The sequence below is a fragment of the Hipposideros armiger genome, unplaced genomic scaffold (genome assembly GCF_001890085.2).
Source record: "Hipposideros armiger isolate ML-2016 unplaced genomic scaffold, ASM189008v1 scaffold_191, whole genome shotgun sequence".
Taxonomy (NCBI): Eukaryota; Metazoa; Chordata; class Mammalia; order Chiroptera; family Hipposideridae; genus Hipposideros; species Hipposideros armiger.
The window spans coordinates 1,242,585-1,262,175 of record NW_017731541.1 but is presented as its reverse complement, the minus strand read 5'-3'; the positions used below and the strand labels follow the sequence as shown (position 1 = coordinate 1,262,175).

The 19,591-nt window shown below is 47.8% G+C and overlaps 2 protein-coding genes across 11 annotated transcripts in view; one reads left to right on the top strand and one right to left on the bottom strand.

Moving 5' to 3' along the window:
- ZPBP (zona pellucida binding protein) overlaps positions 1–19,591 on the top strand; it is a 314,051-nt gene that overhangs the window by 86,695 nt on the left and 207,765 nt on the right. The window lies entirely within an intron of this gene.
- The window catches only part of IKZF1 (IKAROS family zinc finger 1), an 88,582-nt gene that overhangs the window by 66,247 nt on the left and 2,744 nt on the right, over positions 1–19,591 (bottom strand). For 2 of the 10 annotated variants that reach the window (XM_019652988.1, XM_019652989.1), the window contains exons 1-2: positions 15,192–15,661; positions 5,349–5,402 (exon numbers count right to left, since the gene is read on the bottom strand). In XM_019652988.1, coding sequence (XP_019508533.1) covers positions 5,349–5,388 — 40 coding nt within the window. In that variant the 5' untranslated portion in view covers positions 5,389–5,402; positions 15,192–15,661. Of the gene's footprint in view, positions 1–5,348; positions 5,403–15,191; positions 15,670–19,175; positions 19,379–19,591 lie in introns of those variants that run through there. The other 8 variants (XM_019652979.1, XM_019652982.1, XM_019652980.1 and 5 more) reach the window with 7 other exon arrangements.

Sequence of the window (19,591 nt, the reverse complement as noted above, 5' to 3'; positions counted from 1 at the left end):
GTAAGAATAATCTTACACAAAACTTCGATGTAAAGTGGGGACTCCGCATGGTGGGGAGGCTGCAATATCAGAGACCCAGGTCACTTGTTTCTCAAAGACCCTCTGAGGAACCCCCACAGGACAGACAGCTGGGATCCCTCCTTGGTCCAGCAAACTGACCAGATGATGAAATGTGCCGAGTTGTGGGGTGTGCACATGCGTCTTTGTGATCTCCCAGCTGCCATTATTAGGGAGCAGGAGTGAGAGGTTGAGCAGCTAAGCTTTACGAACCCATTTTCTTATTGTGATCTTCCCTGTGACGCCTTTGGGGCACTCCAGGACACTCTGGGACCCATTTATTGAACAGCTCTGAGGGCTGGAACCCAGGGGTGAAGCACCATAAAACATCAGGACGTATCCGAAGAAGGCATGTCGTCTCTCTGCTCAATTCATGCTAATATCCATCCAAATACATCTTGATTGATTTCTAAAAAAGTATCGGCCTGATCATTTTATTAGGGAACAAGATCAATTAGATCTTGTTAAGGCACCAGAATAGCGGACATGCCACCTCCGCCTGGTCGGGCTCCGGCACTGATCCGAGAGCCACCTCTCGTTCCAGGGCCCCTCACCTCCCAGCTCAGTCCTTCCACTGTGTTCTAAGTGGGGGAGGAAAAGGAATAATGAAAACAGTGGGCATCATGATTCTAAAACCCGTGGGCCAGACTGGTCGATAGGAGCCCCCTGCCAAAGGGAACCCTGGGGAGCAGGGAAATGAAACATTAGTCTCGGAGTGCACAGTGGCCTTGGTAATGAGTCAGGACTGGGAGAGAGCCGAGTGAGAGAGCCTCCCATTCCCTCCAAGGGCTCGGCTGTGCTTCAACCTGGCCTGGCCTTACTCAGCGATAGTGTTTAAGAGGTCATCCATCTGATTTGCCTAAAAGCCCCCGAAGTCTGAGCAGTGGCTGCTGAGACATTAGTCGTGCCCATGAGCCTTCCACTCAGTCGCCCAGGATGCTTTCTCGGCTGGAGGTTTCCACCATGACCACTCGCCACTTCATGGAAACCTTTGCGATAGGCAAAAATACCTTTATGGTAGATTTTAAACAAAGTTGCCCAGTTAACCATTCAAAGTGCAAAACCACAGAAAGACTACAAAAGTCAACACATACCAAATAGTAACACAACGTGACTAGAGGTGAGCTCAGCTGGGATATTTTATAGTACCAACGAGGTAGTTCTTCACCAATTCTGAGACTGATGGGAACATGGAATGAGTCACGTATTGAATACTCCTTCCAGAGTAAAATGAGGCTAAAAGCCATGATTTTGGCTTAGTGCACAGGGTTGTCATGAGGATAAAATAATAGTGTGTGTGGATGTTAATATGCTAACTAAGCTGGGAGGACCATTTTGTGAAGTGACATACTATACGAGCACAAGGAATGTATAGCAGCACGCGTCCACACTTCCCCTAGTGCGTGGGCAATGACACACAGACGCACAGAAGAGTACACAGCAAGAAATCAAATATTCAAATGAAATATTTTAGGAGGTGCAATATAATTTCCCTTAGTTAGAAAAATGAAAGAAACTTGTTGCCAATTTATATTTAATTAACCTACTGCCTGTGTTTCAAATAAAGCATTACCTGTGAGAAGTGTTTGGGGTAAATCAGATGAGAAAATTGTATAATTAGCTTATCAGCAGCAAGCAAAGAATTTCTCAAGAAGGCTATACTGCACCCAACAAAGTTTTGTGATTCCTGGTCGCCCAAATGCATGAGGGTTTGTACGTACAATTACACAGCTGAACATAATTCCTGGGGGTAAATAAACTTCCAACTCTATGGAAGATTGGAGAAGTTGGCGCGCCAGCGTCCAGATCCCCAGCGCATGTCTGGCTCCCTATGAGGCTTCTTCTCAGTTACTGAAATTCTCAGACTCTCAGCTCCCTGCCAATTGAAGATGGTGTGCGGACCTTCTCCACCGGTTCTTGCGAAGTTGAAATGAGGACAACGCTTAGGTGGGTGATTGGTGAGCGTAAAGCACTCAATGTGCTTTTGACTAACTCGACTAGCACTTTTATGGATACCTCAGTAGATGAGCTGAGTTTCCCTAAGCAGACTGCCTGTGACCACATGTCCCAGCAAACATCACGAATACCACTAAGAAAACATCCGATATAGCCTTAGGGTCATAGGAGCCCAAGGGAACTCAACCAACCGGCTCCGGTCCCTCATTTGGCAGATGACACTGCAGTATTCCAGGAGGGAAGGACCACTGTCTCAGGTCCCATCGTTGGGGACACAGATGGGACGCTGATAGAGGTCTGTCAACACTTTCCACCTTCACTGTCCCACAGGCTGGCTCTTCCCTTAGACATCAAAACAAAAGTCCAGAATAAAACAGATTCTGGAAAGACTGCCGAAGAACAAAAAGAAAAGAAAAACACCTTACCAAGAAAATGGATGAAGTGTGCCCTAAAGGAGGGAACAGCTTGCTTTAGGTGGACCCTCCTCCAAGCCTATTCAGTGCCATTGTCCCAAACCAGTGGGTGCAAGTCACTGCACGTTTACTGGGTGTCTGCTATCCACAAGACACCGTAAACCCAGGCTCAGCCCACATTTAGGATAAACCCCAGGGAAGAAAGAGCAGGTGGTTTCAAAAAGTCAGATGAAGTCTGTTTTTCAACTGAGTATTCTACATATATCAGGTTGACCCCTATGAAATTGCTGATAGAGGAATTTTTTTTGTTTTACCTATGAAAGTGGCAATTTCATAGGGTTCAACTTAGAAAAACCTATTTTTTTCTTTCCTGTGGACAGAAGATAACATCGAATAATTTTATGGCAAAAGAGGATAATTCAGTAATACATTCCTCAGATTTTGTATCAAGAATGTCAACTTCTGGTTGGGTAAATGTACATCCTTATTCCAAAACTAACTGCCACTTTCCTCAATTTTAGAAATGAAAAAGTAAAAGTGATGTGATTGGGTTTAATTGGAGAAGCAGCAAGAATTAGACAAGGTGACTATTACATCTCTAGCAGAAAGAGCACAGCTCTGCCAATGCTCTAATCACTACACAGAAAGCTCCAACTTCAACCCAACGGGCTGGTAAGTGTGTTGGAAGACGCATTTCGTTCGCTGAGTGTATACAAACTGAGCTTCACCAAAGCTGAAATCTTTTCAGCCCAAAGAGTCACCTTTATCAAGCAGTCTTGTGTCTTGAGGTCCCACCCCCAGAGACCCTCCCTTTTATGACAGCCAGCAACCAGGACAAATGGAGTGGTTAGCATAATGTTCAAGGAAAAAAAAATATGAGAAGAAAATGAGGCATTTGCCAGTTTTGTTACGTGATAAGAGATGAAATTGGCCCGGCTGTTCTTCATATAAGACATTGCACAGACGCCCCCCCCGCAGCTAGCCTTTCAGCCTGGGCTTTGGGACCCGAGTGCCGGCTGCACTGCCCACAGGGGCTGCCTTGTCTCACGTGAGTCATCACACCCAGCGCCCACTCAGAGCCACCGACGGGACGGAAGCGAGAGCAGAAGCGGTGAAAGCGTCTTCTTGCACCTTTGGGATTTTTAGCATCATGGTTTTTTGACATTTTAATCACCTCCAGCCCCAGCGCCGTCCTGAAGGATGGGGCCCTTCCCTTTGGGCTTTATCTCCCAGCAGCTACCAGATCGGACAGCCCACGTGGCAGGCTCCACGCAGCCAAAGCTTTTTGTGTTCATTTACATGGTTTTGTTGTGGTGGTACTTCTGTCTAGGAAACCAAGTGTGTGCTTAAGGGAAAGCCATTCAAATCATGCTGAAAGGTATAAGGTGAAAAAAGCGGTTTCCCGCCTCTTCCTCCATAACCCATCCCTTCCTCCTGTCACCAGTCTGCCAAGAGGAAGTGTGGATAAATGCACTCCAGAGTTTTGCTAAGTGTGTATGCAGCCATGTGGAAAGTGTGTGTGTGTTTGCGTGATTTGTTTTCATGTTGAAGAATGGGGCCGCAGATGGCACGCTTTTTCCACATCTGCGTGCGCCTCGGCGGTCCCGCCACCCTAGCGTCTTCACATCATCCTCACTGTGGAGAGCCGCACGAGCAAGGTCGGGGACGGACCCCCCTTTCCAGAGGTCAGTCTGATGCTGCAGTGACGTCTGCTTCAACACTGTGCTCTGAGGCGGTGCATCTCTTGGGGCAGCTCCTTCAATTCAACTCTAGGTGACAGAGATGAGGCCAAACCTGCCAACCAGTTTCCACTTCCACCGGCTGTACATCAAGCGCCTAAATGCCACAGCTGAAAAGCTAGCCCTTGTTGTTCTTTGCAGCCTGGAGAGTTTAAATCCAAACTTTCTAAGTGGCAGGGAAGTGGGCACAGAGGTGAAGAAAATGTCTGTGGTCTGCAGGAACGCCATCTCCAGGTGGAGGGACTTGGACGTCCTCTCCCGCTCCTCTCAGAGCAGTCACCAAGCAGGGCAGCTGCCACCTCGGTCCTGGTCACCATCGAGAGGACTGGCTGAGGCCGAGAGGTAGAACTCAGGAACATGTTGGAAACCAGTGAGGGCAGGCCAGCTGAGCCCGGAGGACAGCGATGGGCCGTTCTTCCCTGGAGGCCAACCTGGGGCTGACCGCGGGCCTGGGAGGCTGTAGCAGCATATAGAGCACTGAACACCTTGGAGGCTGCATCTGCTGCTGTGCCCCCAGGTACAGGGCAGACAGAAGGCGGGCTTCCTGGCCTGTGAACACGGGAGCCAGGCGCGCTGTGCTGGACCGGCTGGTGCTCCGTCCTCCCTACAGTCACCCAATGGGACAGTCTGGGATCCACCCTCACGCCTCATCACCCTACTCACTGCTCCACTTCCTGGGTCTCCTACGGTGAAATGAGCCATGTCCAGTAGGGCTTGAAATAAACACATGGTGAAGGGGACCATGTTTCCACGCTTAACAGATATTCTGAATTGTGCCTCCAAACTACATTTTCCAAGCTACTTTTTCCCTCTCTCTCTCTCTCTCTCCCCCTGTTTGTCTGTCTCCTTCCTCTCTCTTTCCTCTTTTAAACACCTCACTGGCATGTGTTGGGGTTTAGATGAGATCAACCAGTCACCCCACCCCCCCAAGAGTACCAACCTATATTGAATCCTTGCCAAGTTGCTCTCAGATTTAACAGTAAACCTAATTTTAGCTTGAAGATTTCCTGTTCAGGTTCTTCAACTGGAATAACTTCTAAGAGTTGACATTAAACACCGACCCAAATTCCGCCTTGGTCTCTCCTTCTGCACAGCAGCCCCCTCCCACCCCCAAACACAACCTTGGCGTCTGGCGCCCACAGCATGGTCCTCACGGCCGTGCCAGATCTCACAAGGATCTCACCTGAAACTTGGGACATGTCTTGACCCTCATCAGCGTCCATTGTCCTCAGGTTATCTGAGAAAGAGAGGAAGGGACTTTAGTTTAAAGCAAGGTACTAATAAGATATAACAGAGAGAGAGAGAGAGAGAGAGAGAGAGAGAGAGAGAGAGAGAGAGATAAAAAAAGCCCTGTGCATTTAACAACACTGTTATCTACTGAGAAGAATGTCTCTCCCTCCTCACATACTTGCTGGAGTATCAGAAAGGCACAGACCTTGATGCTTTAAAAAACAGCATTACAAAGATTTATAAAAATATCATTACCAGCACAGGAGGACCAAATTTGTTATTTATTGTTAATTTCCTACTGCATAATAACCCAAAATGCAAACTGACTGCAACAAAATTAAGCAGAAAATTAAATGGCCCTGGGTCATTGTAGGCACAGAATTCATTCTCTTGGCTGATCCAATACTTATGTTCTTTCTAATTTACTGAGCATGCATCGATGAACCTTGAGTCAGCTTGGTGACACGCGTACAATCAGCAATCAAAAAACGAAGCAATTTGCTGAAGAATGTCTCATTTACCCAGGCAGACTGCATATCTGAGCAGCCTGCACACTCCTTCCATCAATAATGAATACACCTCCAGCCTGGCAGATGGGCCACGCCGAGGCTCCTGTCTTTGTCCCCACGCTCTCAGGGCCCGTGCCTCAGACCTCGCCCTGCTCTTATGCAGTGAAGCCGTGGCACAGCACAGAGGCCAGGACAGAGCCCGGGCCCTACTGCTTTGCTGACAGATGGCCGGGTCCTAGACTGGTTCAAAGAGAAAAGCAACTGGGAAGAGCTGCCCTCGGTGGCATCCCGCAGGCTGCTCTGTCAGCCACCGCCGGCACAAGGGAGAGGTCGGGCATCTGTGAGGCAGCAGGAAGGGGTGGGCTGCGTTTAGCACCTGGGGTCCTGGCCTGCACCTGGGAGGTCTCAGGGGCCCCTGGGAGGTGACAGCTGAAGGTGACCTACGCAATTCTGCTCATGTACGCTCTGGACAGCCTTCAGAAGGGAATCCTTTCTAACCAGCAAGCCGGGTCTGCTGGCTGAATATAAATCCTGTCCCTTTTTATCTGGGGAGGGCGGGCACCTCTGTCTTTGGTTCAAAAGTGTGGATCTGAGCTGCACAGCCTGTTTTCAGCAGAGAGCTGGCCACAGCTGGGGGTTCAGGGGACCTTACCATCTCCAATCAGGCTGGCAACCCTGCAGGCACAAGCTATATATGGCACGTCTGGAAGACGTGTTTCCAATTTCAGTCATATGTGTGCTAGGTATGAAGAAGATGTGAGTGACAGTCACCTTTTCTGGGTGGGGAGGGGTTTTCATCTATTTCTGAAAGCCACTGAACGCGTTTGAGTTGAGACATGAGTTGAGACTGGGGATTAGGGGCACAGCTGGTGACCACAGAAGGTAAAAGGCTGTGCGGCCCACACCTGCTTCAGCCCCGAGCCTGAGGGCCACCAGCCGCCAAAGCCAGACAGCCCCAGCCCCAGGAGCAAACGGAGCTGGCCCCAGGCTTCCCAGAGCAGCGTGTGTCCAATCTCACATACGCATACCGTAAAAAGGGCGAAATCGACGACTCTTCCCAAACTACCAAAACAATTATAAACAAGAGACTCAAATGAGAAAAATCTTTGCAATTACTGTGCAGAATTAATGTGAGATTCAGTTTTCTGAACATGAGTATGGGCTTTTACTGTGACATGTCACAAAGCAGTTCTTAACTGTCCCTATATTGATTGGGGTGAGAAATGGTGGAACTAGTCTCCTGACAACAAATATTCCCCTAACACAACATTTTTATAATGTTGACTTTGAACTTTTTTGCTACAGAAGTGATACCTTTTTTTACAACTTGTTTTTTCTATAAAGGCAAGAAAATGCCCACAATATCCAGCACTTAGGACTACCAAATTTTTTCCCGTGTGTGTGTGTGTGTGTGTGTGTGTGTGTGTGTGTGTGTGTACACACAGAGCTTTTCAGAAAAAGTAGGATACTAAACATATGTCAAACACACTGCAGTCAAAGGTATTTTCCACCTACACGGCAGGTGTCTCTGGTTTTGCAAACACACACCAGCATCTTTCTGTTGAATGTGCACTACTCAGCTGCAGGAAACAACAGGACCAGTACCCTCCACGTGAGTTATTTCCAGTGAAGAGAAGAAATGGTTCCCAAGGCCCCCTTGCGGAGTGCCCGAGGCAGCGCCCTGCCAGCCAGCGTGCCTTCGGGGGACCCTCCAGGGCTGCTGTCAGGGGCAGGCCAGGGGCGGCAAGGAGACCCCGAGTAACTTCACGTGTCAGTCCGTCCAGGTGCGGGGCTGCGAGGCCGTGTCATAAAGGAGAAAACGTGCTCTGTGCTGTGGCTGATGCCCAGGTCAGGTCGGCTCGGCGGGAAAGCCCTCGCCCTGGGCAGTGATCTCACACTTGTGTCCCGCGTGTCCCCAGGGAGGACAGCTGAGGGAACCTTCTTGAAACAACCCTGCCGCAGCGGCCGACCGCACACAGGGATGCAGGACAGTGGGTGTGTGACAGAGCCAGCCACACTCAGCCAGGGGATCTGGATTTGCGTCAACAGGCCTGTTTCCATTTTCACTAAATGTCTGACCCCTCCTCCCCCCACCCCTCCACCCCCCACGCCAGATGAAACCTACCACGTAACCAGCCTCACTGACATTCTCAAACCCATGCTCCCCAGCCTGCTGCACGGCCGTGCGGCCCTCTGAGAGGCTGCTTGGATGATTGTTTGCTTGCCCCCACCATTCTGACATTTTGAATACCTGAGGAAGAGGACGCCCCCTCCAGTCTGCGCTGGGCCCTGCAAATTCTACGGTCTGTCTCATCTGACATCATACAGTGGGTGATTTGACAAGCTCCCTCAAACTTCCCCAAACTCCAAATTTGCATCTCTTGGGATGAAAAAATAGTGACATTTTTTCTTCTTTTTTGTAGAAGTAACTGCTTTTAGGCAAAGGCCAAAGGACTAATTCAACAGTAGGAAACTGCTTGAGGGACAGGAAATGGACAGGTCCAAGGCCAGGCTTACGGGGGCAACTGTGGAGGTCTCAGGGGACAGCAAAGACCAGCCCACCCCCACTAACACCTGCACGGCCAGCTCTGTGTTTATTTTTACGCAGGACTTGCTGGGCCCTTTTCTCCCACCGTGCCATGCAGAGGACACGACCCAGCCCCACACTGTCTCGGTCATAAAGGAATTCTGTCAGAAAGAGGAACTATCACAGAAGTGCACAATTTGTTCTCACTAAGCTTCACCTAAAGGAAACCCAACACCAGCAGGCCCGTGAAGGGCGACGCCACAGAGAACAGCTATTTCACAGAAGAAACATACTGTGATTTTCTACCCTGCAGGGAAAACCCAAACAACCTATGGATGGCAGAAAACCCAGGGACACCGTGACTGTCCCCCATGCGGTTCGATCAACATGAATGCGTTTATTGTTTCCTTGGAGCAAGCTGTTCTGAACCCTGCACACGGGGAAACAGATGCAGAGATAAGCGAAGGCCAACGGGACAGAGCGTGGATGGCTGTCCCTCTCGGACAGGGCAGGGCAGCCTTTTGTCACGTCTTGTCCGGATGGGCCACTGGTCTGAAAGTCTGAGTCCCTCTCCTGTGTCTTTGCCTCAGTCTCCCTCCCTCTCTCTGTCTGTCTTTGGTCCTTCTGATCAACAAGGTCCCACAGGATGTTCCTAGTTCAATGGAGTTGGCATATGGCTGACTTTAGAGAACAGAGGATATTAAAGGTGAAGCAAACAGCATGAGACGCAGGGGCTGAGCAGCCCCACAGCCACTCCATTCCCAGGGGCCAGACCAGGGGGCCCTGGGCTCTCGGCCTGTGCTTCCCTTCAGAGGAGCTCCCCTCGGGGACAGTGGGACTTTGTGACCCTGCCTTTCCTTCCCCCTTCCACACCCTTGAGGGACTGGACCCTGGCTGTCTCCTAGGGACAAGCAGCCAACAGCCCTGGGCAGTCGCCACCTCGGAGGGAGGAATCCATCCAGCAGGACCGCAGGACAGGCACCCTCGCTCTCACTTCCGCCTGCGAGTGAGCAAGTGGCCCCAGACAGCTCTGCGAGCCAGGGAGCCAGAGGGCCACTGTCGGGGGAAGGGTGGTGGGGTCCTCAGACGCCCCGAGCCTCCTCATGTGCCCTGTTCTTATCTCCAGGATGAACACCTCTCTCCCCAGTAATTTGCTCGGAAATAGTGAGGCTCTCCCATAGTTCTGAAAAGGTGAGTCTGGATTAATAAAGTCAAAAGTAAAAGACACCTGCCAAAAAACACAAGGAATCATCCTTCGCAAGCTGCCCAAATTAATGGCTATTAAAGAACCGAGGACATCGTGCCAGACTGGCTGTCACAAACTGCTGCCGGTCACGCAAAACTGGCCCACTCCTGGAGCACACAGCACTGCTACAAGCTTGAAAAACCTTTGTTCTCTGGGGTTTAAACAATTACACTATGTTCCCCCCCCCCAAAAAAAAAACCAAAACACAAATGCCATGTACAGCATGATGATAATAGTCAATAATAATGAATTGCATATTGAAATGTTGCTAAGAGAGTAAGCCTTAAAAGTTTCATCACTAGGAAAAAAATGTTTTGTAACCATGTGTGGTGACAGATATGAACTAGACTGACTGTGTGATCATTTTGCAACACACGTAACTATCGCATCCTTACATCGTGCACCTGAAACTGATATAATGTTATATGTCAACCATACCTCAAAAAAAAAATGACAGGAACAAGGAAACAAACAACTAAATAAGTGCAAATGCTTTGCCCTCCCCTTTTCTGTCCAGTAATATTTTATAGCATTTATTGGGCACTTTATATATGCCAGAAAAACATGGTAAAGGAAGGGATACTGGTATTAGGCAGCTTTCTTTAAACAACCTACTATGTGCCTGGCCTTTTAGGGGCACACTGCTAAGATCTGCAGGACCATGACTGTCACCCACCTTTGCCCATGGCGTCTGGCAAAGTGTCCAGAGCAGATCTCATACCCAGTGCCATTTGCTAAATGTGTAGGCTTAACCCTCACAGTTAAACCATATTATTATTATTATTATATGTAATCCATATTACTATTTCCATTAGTAGACAAGGAAACTGAGGCTAAGAGAGAGGAGCCTGCTCATGAGCATACACCTGGTAGACAAGAGAGCTGAGATGAGATTCGAACTGATGACCACTGGATGGTGATGTCTTTTCACGGCACTATTCCTGCCCATCAGAACTTCTTAACCCGGGCAGTGGTCCCAGATTTCCAATGTACAATGTTACCTGTATCTTAACAACATAAGCATGTTCTTTGTAATAGTCTGCAGTTAAGGCAAACTTCACCCCCCAAACTTCTATAGTATAGTTAAATTCTGGTGATTTGGTCAAATGCATACTACTGACTTTTTCCTCCCTGGCAAGTGAAGTTGCACTACAGTTACATTTGGGGTGATTTCCTCATACTCTCAAGACACTTGTTTTGAAAGGGGCGGGTACGTAGGGGAAGGAACGTGGGCCAAGCCTATAATCTATTTTAAATGCCTGAGGTCACAGACCTCTTTAATAAAACCCATTATTCCTGCTGAGAGGAAGTCCTTTCATTTTCAGACTAGATTTTATTGTTGCAAATCTATCATATAGCTATGAATTACACTGTCTTAAAAAAAGAACTGTTCCAAGAGAAAGCTGAGGCAGTCTGCAAGGCCTTTGTGTCTAGTTAAGGGGACCTTGTGCATTTTCCTAACAGCCTGACAAAACAGGTCAGGGAGAACGTAAAAACTTCTGGGCACTCTTATTTCATTTCTGATTCTTTTCATTTTTCAAAAATTAGCTGCCAATCCACACATTTTCATGATTATTCCACAGAGCATTGCTAGTGCAAATAACAATGAAAAACAAGATTCAAACAGGCCACTGGGGAATTCAATTTGGCTTTCGCACTCCCCGCCCCGCGCTATCCCCCATCCCCGCCCCCCTTAACTGAGGCACAGAAAATGCCTCCAGTGGTTTGTTCTACTGTGAACCTGTTTTCTGAGGACAGACGAGCTCAGATGTGCAATTCTGTCCTCACAGCTATTCCTATGGGCAGGAACTGATATGCAAAAGGGGAAGGGTTGGAGGGAACCAAGGAAGCGTTTTCAGAGCACAGCTCAATGCCAAGCTGTTCGAAAACATTCTGAGTAAGAAGTATTTCATACAGAAGGAAAAGAACCCTCAGAATATTTTTTAATGCTGTAACAGAGCCGCCTGTCTCAAAGGGAAGCAGAAAAAACGATGTGAGATATATTAGACGTTGTTTTTAAAAAACAGAGAAAAGGGAGCTGGAGACACGTTTGCTCTCAAGACAGGTGCAGAGCTGGGTGTCGGGGCTGTCCTGGCATTGCACACGTCCTGTGGCTGTCTTCTCCCGGGTGTGCCTCTCCTGGGGAGGAGGCAGGCTCCAGCCAGGCCCTTCTGCACTGGGGCTCTCAGACTATTCAGAGCAGTGACTACTGTTCAGACAGCAACCGTGCTCAAAATTTACATATGCTATTATAGGAGTTTTCCTGATTCTGACCATCATCACAGGCCACTTCCTAAGCAGCTTCCTCAAATATAAATGGCTTTTTACACTTCATCACTTAAGTGAAAAAAATCTAAGTTTAGAATCATTTTCTTCTACCCTCTTCTCGATTTTAGGAGCCTGTCAACGCACATGGCCAGTAACTGCAACAAAATCAAAGCGTAATAAAAAGGAGACTTAGATCTTAAAAAAATTACAAAAACTGCCCCCAAGTAAGGATTTACATAGATATGTCCAAAAGTTCTGATGTCTTGTCACTTACTATTATAAAGTGAAGAGATAGAAGCATCCTAGGAACAATTTCGTGTTGTTATTCTCAGTGTTTTTTCTTTTTAATGTAAAACAATGGATAAATAGAAAGTAACAATATTTAACTAAGATTTGTACTCAGGAGGCAATATGCTGTCACAACGAATACAACTTGTCTTGTCTTGCTTTCTTAGCAGTGAAGTAGTCATCCTAACACAGCAGTAGAGAATGTCAGGTGAGCAGGTTAAAAGTCCAACTTAAACCTGAACCTGGTAGAAAAATCCACTCGTATACCAATCATCTTCCAAAAAATGTACCTATAAGCCTGGAATTTCTACAAGACCATTTGACTTCTACTTAAAGAAGTGTTTGCAGAAGATTGTGTGGTGAAAGCTCTGTTTTATTCAAACCTAGTGAAGTAAAATTATGCAAATCCTCCCAAGAATGTCTATTTGTTTACAAATCCATAGATATGTGTTGATCAACAGTAACTGAGAAGCCGTTATTGATTTGCCCACCGAGGACACTGCCTTAGGAGCTGTAAGTGTTTTTTCATTTTATTTTGGTAAGTCTCTTGTCCAGCTGGTGGTGAGACAGGATTTACAAATCTAGATACAAACAGAGAGAAATTGTGTTGTGGAGGAGATGAGTTCACTGTTGCCCAGATATCTATTTACCTCGTGCTCCTTGTAGTAGAAAGGGGGGCCTGGCCCCACCTCTAATATGGACTATTTCATCGGAGCTCAAAGGAGGGAGAGGCCTCTGATGGCGTTCTGCTCTCTCCATGTAAGGCCGCCTGATTTCTGAGCTAATGGGCAATGCTCCCTAAAGGACTTGCATTGTGAGCACAGTTCTTCTACAATACCCACAAAATTGTCAACTATTAGAATCGATTAAAATGAGGTAACTTTTTATCAAAATTATCTAAAAATAACCTATGTCCGCATTTTAAACTATGTTTGTGGTATGCAGAACACAGATTCAAAAATTAGATTCCTTAAGTCTAGTTCCACCTTTTAGTAAGTAGCTTTGGTGCTCTGGCAATTCACCTTGTTCAACCATCTTCAAATGGCTCAGCCAAAGTCAAACGACTCTGTGTCTGAGAAGGATAAGGGGAAGGCCCAATGTATCGATGATTTAGCAACAATGATTGCTACGAGCAAGAAACCAAACAATTACAGAAAAAAAAATCCCACTTGATGCTCTGATTGGCTCTTTAGTTGGATCAAATCAGCAAGAAAAGGTGGAGATTTCATTTTATCCTGTGATAGACAGAGAGAGCTCAGCACTGGCCCAAACCTCCAAGGGTCCTGGGGACGGCAGCCCCACATCATGGGCCATGGACCGAGGTCCACACCAGAGTATACTCCAGTGGGCATCAGGCCCAAGCAGGATTGCTTGGAGCCCACTCTGGAACCCACAACCTTCAGCCTGCAGTGTCCCCTGCAAGACTGGGTGGGGGTGGCATCCGCAGAGCCTCACAGAAGCTTACAACTTCCTCATTTGTAGGCTACAAATACCGGCGTGTCTTTATTTATAATCTGGCAGAAAATGCTCAGGTCTAGCAGGAAAACTCATTTTAAACACGATCGTCAGATTTTTCCACAACCCTCAAATACATTTAAATTACTTATTGTCAGTTTTAAGTGTCTTTTTTTTTTTTTTGCAAAATTACATTACTTTTACAACAGCCTTGTCTGCTCTAAATTAAACTGAAAATTCTTTCAATTCAGGGAAACATATACTACCCCCAAGATCAGCGGGAAAACACAGGTAGAAGACCACCAGAAACGTCCAAATCATTTTTAAACAGTAATTAATTGCCTTAACTCTGACAACCTGAGATAATTAGCAGTGTGATTTTAATTTAACGAGTGGGATGCCCGATTTATCCACGTTTTTACTATGAATCTCTGAATACCATTTTCATTCGCTGTCCCCACACACCTCAGCTTAAAGGAGCAGGAAAAGGTCGCTATTTCAGGCTAACAGTGGGGCTCGGGCCAGGGGGTACCTCGCTGGCTGTCTCTTTGCTTCCATTAAAAGCACTGGAGGACATTTCAGACTGCCTCCAAGGAAGCTCATGAAAGATCGATTCCTCATTTTCAATTCTCCTAGAGATTCTAAATTAAACCTTTTCCTGTTCGTTCTAGGTAGGGATCTTATGTGCTGTTTTGTTTGCTCCAAATGTGCCAGGAAATATCTGATTTAACTCCAAAAATTTCCCCCAAACTGATGCATCAGTATTTATCATGGAGCTCCTGGCTTCCGACAAGAACTCTAACCCACGCGACACCATTCACTGTCAAGCAGTTTCAAACTAACAGAAAATGCTTCAGGGTGGCGAGTTCAGGATGTGATCTCAGAAATGAAGCGTAAATATCTATTTCAACATGTATAAGGCCATTTAAAAATACTTTACGCCGTTCTCAATTGTTTCAATCATCTCTACGAAAACCTACACATGAAAGAAAGAAAAGAGGAAGAAGTGGGGGGAAGGAAGAAAAGGAAAGGACGAAGGAGCGATGCTGGGCCCCCTTTCACTGCCACCCCCTTCACCACCCCTGAAAACTCTCTCCATTATAGCTAACTTTTGGCGCGAAAACGGCAGGAAGAGAGTCAGATTTCCTTCAGCAGTGAGCTGATTGCTGAAGAAAATTGAATCCTGGCACACTTGAATGAGAAAATACGAAGAAGGTGCATTTCCACTAATTAGGGCCCATTTTTAAGCAATCTGTTAGGCTGTGGCCCTGCACCGCGAGCTATCGGGAGGTGGAGCATAGGACACCCCAAAAGCAGAGGGTACAAATGGGCCATAATGATGCTCTCCATCACCAGGACAGTGGCCGGCCCGGAGGGTGCTGGCAGGCCTGGGGCACAGTCCGCTTGCTGCTGGAACTTTCCACCCCCCGCCCCTCCTCAAGAGAGCATACTGTTCTCTACGCCCATCTATGCAAGCCCGGCAAACAAACCCGGGACACTCACCAGTGAACCTGTGCCTCCTGGAGGCCAAGGGGCGCTGCTTTTCCCACACAGATCCCGACGTTGAAGACTGGGGGGGGGTCTCTGGACCCTGGGCCACGTGGAGTCCCCTCAACTCAGCCACCCAGGAGGACCCCTGCTGTCCTGGTGGTGGCCTTCTCCTGCACTGCCGCCTTCACACTCCACTGGGGCGGAGAGAAAGGTGGAACCACTTGCCAAATATGCAAAAAAGGAGGGAAGACAGTTTTCTTTCAGGAAAACAGGGGCAGGAAGGGAGCCTTGCTTCCTGTCCTGACCAAAGCGGGTTCAGAGATGATTTGGGCGTCTCATTTGACAGGCTTGTGGTGGGACAAGGGGGCCCTTCCAGTCAACAGAAATCGCGAGGTCCCCAAAGGCAGAAATGGCCATGGGAGACGGGAAGGAGGCCAGGACTGTATCAGGAGGACCAGGGGCCTCCACCCGGGCCTCTGGGTTTCACCATGTTTCACAGCCACCCCCAGTGGGTCCCTGAAGGCACCGAAGGCCTCCACCCACTTAGCACAGCGAAGCATGAGACGGGAAAAGGCACTGGGCCGGTGAGGCTGCGCCTGTAGGTGCGGCCTCGGCTGCTGCTCCGAGGCCCCTCTCTGGACAGCCGGTCAGTGCTACAGCCGCCACCAGGCGGGCCCTGCTCCCCTCTCCACTCAGAAACTGTCGGCAAAGCTTCTTCTGTTTGCTGTTTCACTTCACTCTTAATGTTTCATAGTATCTTTAAAAATTTGTCAGAAGATCATCCAACATTTGAAAACTACATCAAACATAAGCTATTAAAGCAACAACATGGAAAATTGAAGGGCACGAACGTCTATTACAGAAAGAGAACCTCAGGTGGGAAGTTATTTATCAAATAACTTTGCAGAGAACAGCAAAGACACCGGGGGTCTACATGAAGAAATCCAGGTGAATGGTTAGTCGACCCCACAAAAAATCCAATCTGGGTCGAGTTGCCCAAAGCCTTGGAGAACCCCAGTTCCTAGCTCCCACTCCTCTGAATTCCAAATGTGTGTGTGTGCGGCCAGTACTCCGAAACACACCCATCCTAGGCCTGGACCCCACAGCTTCATGTGCCCGTTTGGAGCCAAACAGAGCGCTTTGCCTCAAGGTGCAACCTAGATCAAAGGCTCTCCTCTTGTGAGCCCCAAAGGATGGGTCACTTGTCACTTTTACCTCCTGTGTTTTCACCCATGAAACGGAAGGCCCTTGCAAGCATGCCTGAGGGCTCTGCAAATACAAACGTAGGGGCACAGTTGAGGACTACCTAACGGCCAGGGTGGGGGCGCAGGGTCTGGGGCACAGGGTCTGGGCTAGAAGCGGGAGGCCCGATGCCCCAAGCCTGTAAGTCTTAGAAACAGCAGGGCTCACAGACAGTTTGCTCCCTGAGCTGAATCCACCGACACAGATCCCCCTTAGAATAAGGCAACAAAAGCCAACACTTATGTCATAGTGAAATGATTTCAGTCACAGAGACAAGAGGAGAAAAAAGCCAGAACGCCCCTAAACAGTGCTACCCTGGACACATCCTGGGTTAGCGGCAGTTAACATGTACACAGTAGGCAGACATTGAAGGTGCTCAATCATTTAGACCTAATTCACCATTATAGATAAGAAAACGCATCCTGTCTTAGTAAAATGTAAAAACCAGCAAACAAACAGAAAAAAAGGGACTTTACCACTCAAGTCAGGTCTGTTGGATGTTAAAACTCTTTCCATCCTGTCCCCAGGCCTCTCCCATGCCATGTGTGCATGTGTGTGTGCATACACTAGTTTCTTTATTTCCTGTATCCATTAATACACACCTAATCCTGAAGTATATATAGAATACGTGTACATGTGGCTGGGGGTTTTCCATAGCATAGCATGCAGCAGACAGTATATATAATATGTAATATTATATATATATGGAGAGAGAGAGAGAGAGAGAGAGATCTAAACACACACATAATGTCTCTCAAATTTCAAAAGTCTGTCATCTTGACAATATGCTACTGCATTAACCAAATGTGAAATACACAAATCCAAGAAAAGGGGGAAAAATCCCCAAACCAGAGAACCACCACCCTCAAACCTAAATCTCTAGCCAAGTAAGGAAGACGCAGTGGCCCCAGGACAGCTGGGCTGTAGACCTCCTGGCCGGAAGTACACTATGATCTTAACTTCTCTACAGGGAAATGGCTGCAAGGCCAGCCACGGTTTACTTTCTCCCAGGAGACTGTGCACAAGCTTCTCAGGGGTGGAACAGCACACGCATGCTTCTGTTTACAGACCTGGGGAGGGGAGGTTCATCCTGCGAGACCAAGATGAGGGGCTAGAATCCTGCAGTGCTCCTGCATTTTGGAGAATGTGTCGTTTTTTAGGAGGTAGCACTTAAACTAAAACACTGATGAATACACACACAGGCATGGTGGAGTTTCTAAAGCGCCTGCCCTCCACTGTCACCACGAAACAAAAGGGGAAAAAACATGACCATTTAACTCAATAAAATGTTTTAGGCATCAGGTCTGTTGGGTGGACTTCCAGACAGGAAAGCTCATTCTTTTTTATGTTATTAAAAAAAAAAAAAAGGAGATAAACGTACGTTTGTGGGAAATTTTGAAATCAGATACATTATATCAAACCAGAATTGCATAGGACTTTACAATGTGACATCGTTATTTCTGTCTGTGTATACAAATTATTTTTTTTAAATGTCTGCATATTCTATGAGGTAAGCAGGTAATCCTCCTGTCATGGGTATTTTTCACTGTTTAAATGTTAAGTCACACACCAAACAATCTGCTTTGTCACTGAAACAATTCTGACACATTTAATATAAATAATATTTAAATTGTTACATTCCAAATCCCACTTAAAAAGATGAGTCCAATTATGCTCATCAAACATCTTGAAACAAAGAAATAAATCCAAGAGGCTCCAACCATTTCCTGCAGGGTTCTCTCTCCTCTCAACTTGTAACCAAAGTGAACCAATCCTTAAAATCAGTAAAATTTCCATCAGTGTTTAAACATCATGCATAGTAAATATTTTCAATTTTCATATTTTTTTTTCTTTTTGAACAGACGTTTATTTGACCAGTAAGGGGATTTCTTCAACACCAGCTCATCTCTCCAAGTTTAAAACAAGGTACCGCAAAGCTGAAATACACCGTGGGAGCATGGTGGGAAATAATGTGTGTGCAACCTGGCACGCACACTGGCTTGAATTCAGTCTAGGCTGGCTGCAGCCCAGGAGAGCATGGGGGCTGCACTGAAAGCTGTGCCTGATCAGACCTTTGGGTTCTGACGTTTCTCTCTCTCTAGGTGCCATGCTCTGTGCCTCCAAATTAGAGAAGAAAAACAAAATCAATCACACTTTCCGGAGAAATTTCTTAGGAAACAACCAAGGATCCCTGAAATGTTTTTAAAACATGTCAGAAATAGTTGCAAGTAACCCGATGCCTTATTACTGAGGGGTTTCCTAGCCAACATCGCAGTCAGCACAAGTACTTCGAACTTTTCAAACCAGGATGATTCCGTTTTGCAGAAAGCAAGTTCAGGCTCAATCTAATTATTTTACAATACAAGCAAAAACTCTCACCTAAAATATAAGCAAAGAAAGCTCTTTACGACTGACTGCATAACAGCTGACCTCTGGTCTCGCTGTGAGGTGTGTATCAAGTTAGACTTGGCTGGAGCTAGAAAGTCCTCACGCTGACAGCAGGAGGGCGGCTCGGAGGCGTCCCACGGCCGGCCTGGTCCCGCGCCTGTGCTCACAGCACCAAGTGGCCAAGTCTTTGCCAAAAGCCAGCGCTCTCACTGTCCCCCCAAAAGGAGAGGCAGATCTGACCGAAACCTGGGGTTAAGAATGTTACTGCCTTGTCTTTTCTTTTCTTCCTTGTCTCTCTTTTTCTTTTCTTTTAAAATCCACCAGCTACCCCCGTTTTCATTTTGAAATGCAACTGAAAACACTCACGTGGACTTGGGCGTCGCACTTTGGGGGCCAAGATCGATCGTCGGGCCGGAAGAGCGGCCGCCCGCGAGCCGAGGCTCCGTCTGCCCTGACGGGCTCGCCTGGGCGGCCGCCTCGTCGCGGCCCGGCGTCCAGCCGCCTCGGCCGCGCTCCGCGGGGCCCCGGGAAGTGTCGCCACCGTCGCCGCCGCGCCGGCCGTGCAGGCACTTGTTAGAATGCCGGGCGAGCGCGGCCGCCGCGCGCGTCCCAGCTTCCTTTCACAATGACTTCCTGAAGTTGCTCGCTTGCATTGTTCCCCATTTCTCCGCCGCGCTCCCCACCCCCCGCCGGCCGGGCCCCGGCTTTCGCGGTGCGGGCGCGCAGCTGTCCCGCGCGCACAGCGCCGCCCACGGGCCGCGCCCCGGGGCCCCCGCGCGCCG